This window comes from Girardinichthys multiradiatus, chromosome 12, assembly GCF_021462225.1.
Source record: "Girardinichthys multiradiatus isolate DD_20200921_A chromosome 12, DD_fGirMul_XY1, whole genome shotgun sequence".
Taxonomy (NCBI): domain Eukaryota; kingdom Metazoa; phylum Chordata; class Actinopteri; order Cyprinodontiformes; family Goodeidae; genus Girardinichthys; species Girardinichthys multiradiatus.
The window spans coordinates 11,401,399-11,414,129 of NC_061805.1; the positions used below are offsets into that span (position 1 = coordinate 11,401,399).

Sequence of the window (12,731 nt, forward strand, 5' to 3'; positions counted from 1 at the left end):
ATTGTTGGTGCACGTCTTGCTGGCGCATCTGTGACCAAGACAGCAAGTCTTTGTGATGTATCAAGAGCCACGGTATCCAGGGTAATGTCAGCATACCATCAAGAAGGACGAACCACATCCAACAGGATTAACTGTGGACGCAGGAGGAAGCTGAAAGGGATGTTCGGGTGCTAACCCGGATTGTATCCAAAAAACATAAAACCACGGCTGCCCAAATCACGGCAGAATTAATTGTGCACCTCAACTCTCCTGTTTCCACCAGAACTGTCCGTCAGGAGCTCCACAGGGTCAATATACACGGCCGGGCTGCAATAGCCAAACCTTTGGTCACTCATGCCAATGCCAAACGTCGGTTTCAATGGTGCAAGGACCGCAAATCTTGGGCTGTGGACAATGTGAAACATGTATTGTTCTCTGATGAGTCCACCTTTACAGTTTTCCCCACATCCGGGAGAGTTACGGTGTGGAGAAGCCCCAAAGAAGCGTACCACCCAGACTGCTGCATGCCCAGAGTGAAGCATGGGGGTGGATCAGTGATGGTTTGGGCTGCCATATCATGGCATTCCCTTGGCCCAATACTTGTGTTAGATGGGCGCGTCACTGCCAAGGACTACCGAACCATTCTTGAGGACCATGTGCATCCAATGGTTCAAACATAGTATCCTGAAGGCGGTGCCGTGTATCAGGATGACAATGCACCAATACACACAGCAAGACTGGTGAAAGATTGGTTTGATGAACAGGAAAGTGAAGTTGAACATCTCCCATGGCCTGCACAGTCACCAGATCTAAATATTATTGAGCCACTTTGGGGTGTTTTGGAGGAGCGAGTCAGGAAACGTATTTCTCCACCAGTATCACGTAGTGACCTGGCCACTATCCTGCAAGAAGAATGGCTTAAAATCCCTCTGACCACTGTGCAGGACTTGTATATGTCATTCCCAAGACGAATTGATGCTGTATTGGCCGCAAAAGGAGGCCCTACACCATACTAATAAATTATTGTGGTCTAAAACCAGGTGTTTCAGTTTCATTGTCCAACCCCTGTATGTTTGTCTGTTCATCTATTTGATTGCCCATCATCCATCCTTCAATTTCATTTGTCCACCTTCCTGTCCTTTCATAATTGTCAGTTTGTCCATCCCTCCCATTGTTTATTCCTTTATCTACCCAACTGTTTGTCCATCTGTTGATTCATCAATTTCTCAGATTTCATTCTGAAACCCCTTTGCTGGAACATCTTCAGGAACTCTACAGTGAACTTGTGCATTTATAGTTTAAAATAAGCCACAAAATGGACTCATAAGTATGGGGATGTTACCTAAAAATGTGTAGGAACCCTGGAAACATCTGCTGGTAAAACAAACGACAACAGACACTTTGATCATGTTTAATGTATGTTCTCTTATACATGTTTAGAAACCAAGAAAATCTTAAGTTACCAACATCAATGTGTACTTATTGAATGCAAAGTCAAGTGATTACATGACAGAAGAGAACAACCAAGAAAAAGAATCAAGATCCAAAAGCAACTAATGCTTGATTAAGTAAGTCATGCTTACTGATGTAAAGAGTTCAGGTGTTCTTACTGGCCCAAAGAAACAACACGGGGAGGTGATAACCCCTGACAGTTACTAGACTTCATATCACTGCACGGAAACAGGACATCTCTACCACAATCAGCAGCGGCAGACTAAGAGCAAGCTGAGGCGGCCAGAACCTGCCTGACTGCGCAACATCCGGCATCAGAGGCAGAGCTGCATGTTTCTTTTTCATAGTTTTGCTAAAAACACCACAAAGAACACTTGGAGCAAATCATTGCTTGTTTTACAAAGTGAGGCTGGACAACAACGGTCAATAAAGCAATCGTATGCATTGAAATATCAAAGGCTAGTTAGTGAAGAGGACCGTTTATTTGATCTGAAGTAAGAAGATGGGCCATGTGACAAGAACAAGTCTGTAACTTCTGTTCAAACCCAATCTCTAGTGCAAAGATTTGCCGTCTGGAGTGCAGTCTCTACATGAGTCATGTAGGTGCCTAAAATTTGGTCTCATTCTCTGAGCAGAGAAAAGAAACCATAAAGTGATATTTCATGAGAGGATGATACACTGCTCAAAAAATAAAGGGAACACTCAAATAACACATTTTAGATCTGAATGAATGAAATATTCTCATTAGATACTTTGTTCTGTACAAAGTTGAATGTGCTGACAATATCACACAAAAACATAATTGGATTCAGGTCTGGGGAACGGGCGGTCCTGTCCATATTTCACAGAAGTTTGATTTACTTGGAGTTATATTGTGTTGTTTAAGTGTTCCCTTTATTGTTTTGAGCAGTGTGTTATATTGTATTTCTTAGCTAACAACATTACGAACCTCCCTGCAACATCTTTAGAAACTCTTTTAAAAAAAATAGACATGGCTTCACCAGCCGATTGTTCCCTTTATAAAAACTCACACATATATGTACAGCTGAGAATTTAAGAAAAGAGTCTCACTGCCTGGAGAACAGCGCAGCCTCCCTGCCAACCAAATCTACTGCTGGGTAATTTCCATGAAAGCATATGTTGGAACAAGGATTGTCACAGGAGACTCGAGCCTCTGCAGTGTTGCTGGACCAGAACCTCAGGCTGCAGTATGTACAGGCGATGGGGCTGACAGCCGGCCTCAGACATGGATTGGTGTGCTTAAACTCAAGGTGGATTAAGGGCTTCCTGTGTGTTCTTTTTCCTTAGCTTCAGTCATTAGCAGCATGGGGGACTCACACTGATGACTGATCCCAGACCTGCAAATCAACAACATCGATTAAAGTATGACACCAAAGCTCAATGGAACATAGAGGAAACAGTTGGGAGAATCCTGACATGCCCTGAAAAAGCACTGTGTCCACATGTGTGGACTGCAGTTTTATTCAAACAGGAATAATTACTGCCTCATGGTGAACTGTTTTCAGGACTGGTTAAATGCAGGTCTAACAAAAAAAGAATAAGAGAAATGTTGCCCAGTTTAACATCAGGAGGTTTCTTCACTCCAGCAGTCGGTTGGGATATAGGGTTAAATTACTGTAACAAACGTTTTCATGTCCCTTCAACCTTTATATATTTTATCACTTTAAAACCTTCGATCTTCAATGTATTTCTTAAGTGATTGACAAAGTTCTAAGTAATGAAATTGATGGATGGTTTTCAACATTTTTCTAAAAAAAGAAATAGAAATCTGAAAGTTTGATGTGCATCTGTATTCAGGTCCCTTTACTTTCATACCTCTCAATGCAATCCAGTGCAACCAACTCTCTTCTGAGTCTACCTGTAGGCAATTAAATCTTAGTCACACACACACACATATATATATGCATATATGCACTATATATATATATATATATAGTGGGTCGTGGGGGAGCTGGTGCCTATCTCCAGCAGTCTATGGGTGAGAGGCAGGGTACACCCTGGACAGGTCAACAAGTCATATAGTGAAAACAATCAAATATAAAGTAAGGTGCTGTGATCAGATAAGACTATATCTGGAATTGTTGGTCTTCATGCAAAAGTAACACTGCACATCTCCCTGAACTTCCATGGTAAAACATGGTGGTGGCAGCATCATGCTGTGTGAATATGTTTCTTCAGCAAAGACAGGGAAGCTAGTAAGAGTCAATAGGAAGACAAATGGAGCTTAAAACAGCCTAATGAGAGTGTGGTGAAGGTTCACCTGTCAACAGGACAATGTCTCATACCTTGCAATTATACATTTTATATAACATTCCATTAAGATACTCTGACATTTGTGGTTGTAATGTTACAAAATGTGAAATGATTCAAGGAGTATTTTCCTTTAGCTATTTTCAGTATGTTTCACTGCTGTTATTTGCTGCTGGCACTTCATTTTACACATGAGACAACAAAGTACTTATTCAGAATCATTGGGACCATCGCCTTGTACGGACCTTGTTAACAGGGGCAAGCTGTGTTCGGACAGACCCAGCATGGAGTCGTGTGCTGTCCCCAAATCTCCCAGGAGACCTCTCCCTACGACTGTCCAGCACCCTGCCGGGAGACTTCTCTCTGTCCAGGGGTCGAGCAGGGGATTTGTCTCTTCTGAACTCCGTGCGACCCTCTCGGTAACGGTGCGGGGTGCTCGGTTCCCGGTGCAAACCGTCATGGCTGCCAGGGCCTGAAGTTAAGCGCTTGGTAATGTGCTCCGTGTAGGTGGGGGGGCATCGCTTACTGGGACTACTGCACACAACATAGAAGAGAGAAGCAACTCACATCAGTGCATGACCCTAAACCTAACATACCAAACAGCACGTCACTGTCAACCAACCTTCTAACCACAAAACTGTTGGTGATCAAAACACACCTAAATTCAAGAGTTGTTTTTTTAAACATGTCCTGTCCAGCAGAGTAGCACTCATAATTGTTGTCTGAGTGCCAAAAAAAAGCCCAACAGATTCACAAGTGTGTCATAAGTGGAGTCTTACAGCTAATGCTATAATGCTCCGCTTGATATATATATATATGAAAATTAGAAACTGGCTTGGGATTATTTCAATTGCAATGGACAGGGAGATGGAAATGAAAAGCAAAAAAAAAAGAAGCAAGAAAGAGAGAGAGGTCGGGCAAAAAAGAAAAATGGAATGAAGGAGAAAAGAATAGAGGAGAGAAAGAAGGATGAAGAGAAAACAACATAACACCGTAGAAAACTGCTTCTACACCTGCAGAAACGCATATATAACAACAGCAATGTTTCTGAAACGTGCATGCTACCAATGAATGCAAGATGTATTTAGTGGTAACTGCGGCTCAATATAGAACATTTGTGTATCTGTTAACACCTGAATCCAAACACCTGCAAGTGTAAGTGTAAGCTCGCTTGTGTATATGAGGTTTCTACATAAAAATATGCAATAGTGAGTGTGAGGAGCCACAGACCTGCCCCCCTGGACCCGGGACAGACACAGAGGAGATCTAAGCCACAGACATCCAAATGCCCCCCAGAGCAGAGAACCCTGGGAGATCCACTGCCGTGACAACCACAATCCCCCCAGAGAAGAGTAGAGGAGAGCCCCAGGGGAACCACCCAGCAGCCTCATTGCAGAAGCCCCTGGCAGCCATCTATGCCGGAGCAGATCCAGCCATGGACCCAGAGGGCACACAGTCACAATCACACATTTCCACCCTCATGCATACACATAAACCGAACCCAAATGCTATGAACCCCATTCCCGCAGGGGCATACCCCCACAGATGAGCTACATCCCCGAAAAGCCAATGAAGACACCTCCATACAGCGCAAGCTCTACACACAGCCCCACTCCAAGAACCCCAGCCGCATCGCACTGTCCACCACACAGTCACTGCAACGGACCCACGCAAAGCCACCTCAGCCTCCGCCCACAAGTGCAACAGAGCAGACACCACAGAGCACCGTACTCACAACGGACCCCCCCGATCCCACTCCTAGATGGGACACACTCACCCGGCAAGCAGTTCCCGCCTGCCAGCATGCACCCAGGGCCAACGCCCTCCAGCCTGCCCCAGCAACCACACAAACACATCACAGCCGTTGCAAAGACAGCCCAGATAAAGACACCAACCGGCTCATCTCCATCGTCACCGCTCAGCCGATCCAAATGCCAGTGAACACACATTCAAAGAGAGCACACAACCCCCCACCCCACATGCTGAAACCCCTTCACACCACCATTCAGGCACCAATCGGCCCCCAAGACCAGACTCCCAACCCCAGCGCAGACCCCAGCCAGAAAGCTCCCTCCCTTCTTCTGGCCTTCAACCCCAGATGGCAAACAGTGAACGGGGGTGTGGAAAGACCACAGCCTGCACCCCAAACAGGCTGCACCACAACCCTCCTGACGCAGAACCACCAACATCCAGGCCAGCCAAGCTGCAGCTCCCCCTGAGCCAACGGCACAGAAACAGCGACACGGTGAGAACCACCAACCCCAAGTACACACCACCCACCAGGAACCACCCAGCAGATGGTAAACCCCACTCCAATACAAAGCAGAGAAGTCAAATGCAACCGCTAAGCTCAAGGACGCCCACCCCGCAGCACCCACACACAATGGCCAGAGCCACACTGCACCACCACCCTATCACCACGGCACACCATACAGCAGAGGACAGAACGCAGCAAAGAACGCCCAAAACAAAAGCAGTGCACAAAGCCCACACTGGTCAAATGCGTCCTCACCAGCCTCCCAAAAATGTAGCTCCCCCGCGAAAGTGCACCTGTGCGAAAAGAAGACCCACAGCTTTTAAACCCAAGAACACATGCCTGACACCCATACACCAGACAGAAGCAGCCCCACGAGAAAACACACAACCAAGCCCACAAAAGGCAGAGAGCCCACAGAGTCAAAACCAAAACCAGTCGAGACCCCTCCATCCCGAGAACAACTCTGGCCAGCCCACCTGCCCACACCATGCAGACCCCCCCCGATCCCTCCCCCAGACATAATAGGAACCTAGAACCATCAGGAACTAAAACCAGGACAAGAAACCAGAGTCCGAACCGAAACCCCGGCGACAAACCCACCAGGATCCAAGCCCCCAGACCCGGCTAGGACTCCAGCCTCGGGGTGACATGCCCCAGGAACCCCAAGCCCCTGAGCCCACCCTAGACATACCCAGGAGCCGCACAGCCACCAGACCAGTAACTATGTCTGCCGGCACAGGCCGCCCAAAAGCTTCGCATGCAGCCTCTAGATGCCAAACCCAAGAGCCACCAAAGCCCCACCCCGGTGGAGGCCACAGCCTCTGCTGCCAGACCCACCAGCAACACCAACTCAGGCACAACAAAGATGCCCCAAACCCAGACACCCCCCCGCATCAGCAACAACGCCCCACAGGACAAAGCCAAAGGTCCGCCATCCCCACTATGTGATGTGGCCAAAGGAGCCCAGAGAGATTGATCTGATGTGGAGACAGAGGCCATCTCCAGACTTATGTAATCCAACAAAAGGTTTCTATACTGGTTAATACTAAGAACATTGTTATTGTTTCCAGTTCACGAGGATAGTTTTCTTAGCATGTTTTTGAAATCTATGTGAACTGAATATGTCTCCATGGTGGCATCTAAGTTGCCCAACAAGCAAACTGAGGGGGAAAGTGAAATATTACATCTCAGACACTTTGATAAGTCTTCACATATCCGGCACCCGAACCTCTGAACAGGTGTACATAACCATAGTGCATAGATGTAATTGTCAGCTATATTGCCTGTGCACTGTAAACAAGTATTAGACAGGGCAAAACCCATCCTGAACATCTGTCGACCTGTATACTCTATGAAGGATTTTATATTGTGGGGTGATGGTGGCTCACTAGGAAGAGTAGTCATCTTACAATCAGAAGGTTGTGGGTTCAATTCCAGCTTCCTCCTGCCATATGTTGATGTGCCCCTGGGCAAGGCACTTAACCTCAAGTTGTCTACCCATCTGTGTATGAATGTGTGAGTGTGATTGGGTGAATGTGGCTCTAGTGTAAAGTGCTTTGAGTAGTCTGTATGACCACTCTATATAAGTTCAGTCCATTTACCATATTGTATTAACTGTAAACTGGGGTTACTAGTCATTTTAAAAAGTTCTTAAACATATCTGAGATCAGAATGTTTGGTCAAAGTTGACTGAGAAATCCACCTAACATTTCGTAATAGGAACGGATACTGATTAATCTTTATTAGACTGTAGTGTCCTGTATATTTTAGAAAGTAATTTGGGGGAGTTGAGATTAAGGACTTCTAATACACTTCATGTCGTTTGTAGCCCAATGTTATTGAGCCTAAATGTATTTTTTATTATAGATTTAATTTGTTGATATTCTAAAAATGTATTCTTGTCCATCCTATATTGTGTAATTAATCTATTAAATGGGATGAACTGAATTCCTTCAAATATATTTTCCAGGTATTCAATTCCTTCCAATCTGGAAAGTTTATCATATTATTTGTTTGTAGGATGTCAGGGTTGTTCCAGATGGGTGTACATCTGCATAGGTTTGGTGAAGACTCTGCCATTTTTAGATGGTCCCACGATGCTGTCAGAGAAGAGCTGATATTGAGGCTTTTATAGCATACATGTTGTTTTATATTTGAGCTAATAAATGGTAGGTCTGACCTCCTAATAATATTACATAATGTCTGTTCTACATCTAGCCAGGCTTCATCCAGAGCACTGTGTTTAAACCATTTTGAGATGTATTGTAGCATATTGGCAAAGAAATAATGGTAAAAGTTAGGTAGATCAGAAAGGCTTTTTAATGTCACCTAAAGCTTTCCCCAAGTTATCAATTCAATTAAGGCCAACAAAGTTTTGACCAATATACCACAGTGCCTGTTCCCCATTTATCCTTCTGAGGCCTGGTGTGGATTACAGATGCATTCCTCTTGGGGGGGTTCGCTTCCGGGGGCTTGTGTGGGTGCCTAGCTACCAGTGTGACTAAGTGCACGCTTGACCTGCTCTGGGGAACGTGGAGATCGGGTTGGGGAGGGGGATTTGGTACAATGCATCTCTCCCTGTCCCTCTATGGGCCGCGGCCTATTGCTCCCTGGCTTCACTACCAACCTGCCTCTCTGTCGGGTGTGTCCGGTGTCTATCTGCCTGGGGTTGCCTTCTCGAGTCAAGCCTACCTGCCCTTTGCTACTCTTGAGCCCTGAGGTCTTCTATACACACCTATTGAATGGGTCCTAAATTCTTTAGGGAGTCTTCGTGGTTTTGTTTTGGGCCTTCAAAATAAAGCTTATAAATAATCTTCAAAGTCTTGTTCTTTCATCCATCTATCAATTGCCTATACTCCTTTATACTTGCAGGGTCGCAGGCTCCTGGTGCCTGTCTCCAGGGCAAACAACCACTCATGCACACACCCACTCCTTAGGGCGATTTACAGAGACCAACTAACAGGAGTACCATGACATCAGGTCAGGTTACTTACCCAGGACCTTTTGGCTGCAAGGCAACAGTACTACCTACTGCACCACTGTACAGCACTTGTTCTTTCGTGGGCCAATTAATTCAGAGAGTTGTTTCAAAACTTCATATGGCTGGAGCCATGGTGATCTATGTTTGCTCAGCTTTGATTCAGTGGAGCATGTCATGATTTAGAGGAAATGACTCAATCATCATTGTAAAATGGTGGATGGGATGATATCACCGACCCCCTCCTGGACCCCCTGCAGTTTGCCTACAGAGCCAACAGGTCTGTAGATGATGCAGTCAACCTAGCCCTTCACTTCATCCTCCGGCACCTGGACTCCACAGGAACCTATGCCAGGATCCTGTTTGTGGATTTCAGCTCTGCCTTCAACACCATCGTCCCAGTTCTGCTACAGGAGAAGCCCCCCCAGCTGAGTGTGCCTGACTCCACCTGCAGGTGGATCACTGACTTCCTGTCTGACAGGAAGCAGCGTGTGAGGCTGGGGAAGCACGTCTCTGACTCCCTGACCATCAGCACCGGTTCCCCCCAAGGCTTTGTTCTCTCTCCTCTGCTCTTCTCCCTGTACACCAACAGCTGCACCTCCAGTCACCAGTCTGTCAAGCTTCTGAAGTTTGCGGACGACACCACCCTGATCGGACTCATCTCTGATGGTGACGAGTCCGCGTACAGATGGGAGGTGGACCATCTGTTGGACTGGTGCAGCCAGAACAACCTTGAGCTCAACGCTCTAAAGACAGTGGAGATGGTTGTGGACTTCAGGCAGAACCCAGCCCCACTTGCCCCCATCACCCTCTGTGACTCCACAATTGACACTGTGGAATCTTTCCGCTTCCTGGGAACCATCATCTCCCAGGATCTCAAGTGGGAGCCAAACATCAGCTCCCTCATCAAGAAAGCCCAGCAGAGGATGTTCTTCCTGCGGCAGCTGAAGAAATTCAACCTGCCAAAGACTATGATGGTGCACTTCTACACAGCCATCATTGAGTCCATCCTCACCTCCTCCATCACCATCTGGTACGCCGCTGCTACAGCCAAGGATAAGGGCAGGCTGCAGCGTGTCATTCGGTCTGTTGAGAAGGTGATTGGCTGCAGTCTACTGTCGCTCCAGGAACTGTACACCTCCAGGACCCTGAAGCGGGCAGGGAAGATTCTGGCTGATCCCTCCCACCCCGGTCACAGACTCTTTGAGACTCTCCCCTCTGGCAGGAGACTGCGGTCCATCCGGACCAAAACCTCACGCCACAAGAACAGTTTTTTCCCATCTGCCACCAGCCTTGTTAACAAAGCCCGGAAACCACACTGAGCAGTATAAGATGCTCTTGCATCTTATACTGCTCTATACTTACTCTCACTCACTTAAAACTGTGCACATATATTTATATTATATTGTAGATATGTTTAGACTGTTTAATTTGTATTGTATTGCACTGACTACGCCAAAACAAATTCCTTGTATGTCCAAAAACGTACTTGGCAATAAAGCTTTTCTGATTCTGATTCTGATTCTGACGCACTTGGCAGAAATTTGTTCAGGACGTTTTTCTACACTAGAGTAAAAATATGGTATTTGGTGATAGTTATGTGTTTTGTACCCAAGTGCTATTATTCTCTTAGCCTACCCTCTGCTGGAGCCGGTCCTCTGGAGCTCTCCGGACTCTCTGATCAGGCTTCCCTTACAGCAGATGACCCGTAGTTTACTCTGATAGGAAGAGGCGAGGTAAATGGCTCCAGAGGAGATGGCTGGGCCCAGGTAACGAGGATTTGGAATGTCTAGGTGGGCCAGCACTGCGGGACTAAAAACAAGAACAGCAAAGTTGTAAGGGCTTCTAACTGCTAAGCACAAAGAGTTTTAGATTTGTTTTAAAGTGACTCAATTATCTCACCCCACTGCTGCGTGTCCTTGAACTTCAATGACATCCAGGGAGTTGAAGTAGGTGACAAACAGGTACGGCTCTCTATAGGCTGCATCAAAGGACAGACAAAAACTTGAAGCAGCAAGCTTGAAAAAAGAGAAAGCTCAGTGAAAAATCAATTAAATTATTTAAGACAGATTTTAATTAAAAACTCTGCATTTACCAAAAGACAGAGGCACACGGCTCCACTTGATTTCATCAGTCCGACTTCTTCGTCCATACGAATCCACAAAGAAACCAAATTCTGTCACACAAACATTTTCTTCAGATCCCTTGTTACAGAATTATACTAGCCACAAGACAAAAAAAGATGAGGACTGGAAGCACCAGTGCAGACAATAAACTCAGTTTAACAGTTTACTGGAGAAGTGTTGAAACACATGCAAAGCTGAAGATTTTTACCAGGCCTTCGCCAGCATATCCTCATGTTATAAAAATGTTGAGTAAAAAAAAACCTGCATCACAGTATTTGCACAAACATTTAAAATAAAATGCATAACATGATCCATTTGACTATGGAATTAGAATACTTTTTCATTTCATTGTGTACACGTACAGTACAGCAGAATTTGTTTAAAGCAGTTACAGCAGTTGTTTACAACATTAAAGCGCCAATTATTACAACAAATGTAAAAATACCAGTGTATTACTGAGGCATTATTATTAACATTTTAAAATTAAAACATCGTCCAACTTTAGTGATAAATGTTCTTACAGAATATTGTTTTTTTTGTGCAGTTTTAAAACAAGCCATGACTTTCTGTGTTTCCTGGACCTAAAATATTCCCAAACTGCCGAAAATGTTTTTCTTAAAAGCAAGGGAAAAGTGTAGGAGCCTTATTTCAGCCAGCTTTCCAGCAGTTAGCAGCTCCATACACTTGAACGCTTTCCCTGACATCGTCTTCAAAGAACTTTAAACAATATGAATAATAAGATGTTACATTTTTGTGGTTTTAGAACCTTCACTCTTTAAAATTTTGGTATTCTTTGATGTTGTTATGTGACACATGTCTGCTCCTTACAAATAATTTTCCTAGAAGTTATCTTCATGCCATGGACCATTGCTATGACTCTCAAACTGTGACATAAGGAGCAAGGGAAGATGAAAAACCAAACAAATTTTTACATCTCATTTCATGGCTAAATGTTTTGAGGCTTCAACATTTTTAGATTTTTTCATTCATCTTTTCTGTTCCTCAGATCAATCAACATTTCATGACTTTGAATTCATTCTACTGGCAAGTACATAAAATTAATGGGACTATTTGAAGTTTCAACCCCTTTTACAAAGCGTCACATCCTGATACTCTAACCATTCCTGACTTATTGTATTGATCACACTTTGTAGTAGTGCTGCAGTATTTGGACCTTTAAGTCCTCCCTCGATGTTTTTGTGTGACAGAAGCAGCTTCTTTGCCGTCCTGGTTTAAAGAACCGGTTTAAACGTCTCTGCCTCACTGTGGATGCAGATGCACTGAAATCTACTTGCTGCCAATATTAAGATCTGCACTCGTGGGACTGGTAGACATCGATGGACACTTTTGAACTTCCATCTGCAATGTTCTAAGCAACCTTTTTTCTGAATGTGAATTTCTTTTCATGCAAAGTGATTGTTGGAGTCACCCGTTGCTAAAATAAGGAGAAAACATATCAAGCACATCTGCTCCTGTTTCGTAACGTTCAGTTTGTTTATTAGATGGGCACAGTCACTTCTGCTGGACTCTTTTACAGCCCTCTCTGTATTTATTAGATGACAATACAGAAATAAAGTTAGTTAACCATTAATAAATGAGCATATATAGTAAATAAATAAAATGTGGATGTCATCTCTCTGTGCAATCACCAAAAACAACAACTTGTAAC

General features: G+C 44.8%; 1 protein-coding gene across 1 annotated transcript in view; it reads right to left on the reverse strand.

Moving 5' to 3' along the window:
* Positions 1 to 1,374: 1,374 nt before the first annotated feature.
* LOC124878458 (citron Rho-interacting kinase) overlaps positions 1,375 to 12,731 on the reverse strand; it is a 103,797-nt gene continuing 92,440 nt past the window's right edge. Inside the window, exons 36-40 of the mRNA XM_047382409.1 lie at positions 11,032 to 11,112; positions 10,839 to 10,917; positions 10,575 to 10,748; positions 3,948 to 4,236; positions 1,375 to 2,789 (exon numbers count right to left, since the gene is read on the reverse strand). Coding sequence (XP_047238365.1) covers positions 2,766 to 2,789; positions 3,948 to 4,236; positions 10,575 to 10,748; positions 10,839 to 10,917; positions 11,032 to 11,112 — 647 coding nt within the window. The 3' untranslated portion in view covers positions 1,375 to 2,765. The remainder of the gene's footprint in view (positions 2,790 to 3,947; positions 4,237 to 10,574; positions 10,749 to 10,838; positions 10,918 to 11,031; positions 11,113 to 12,731) is intronic.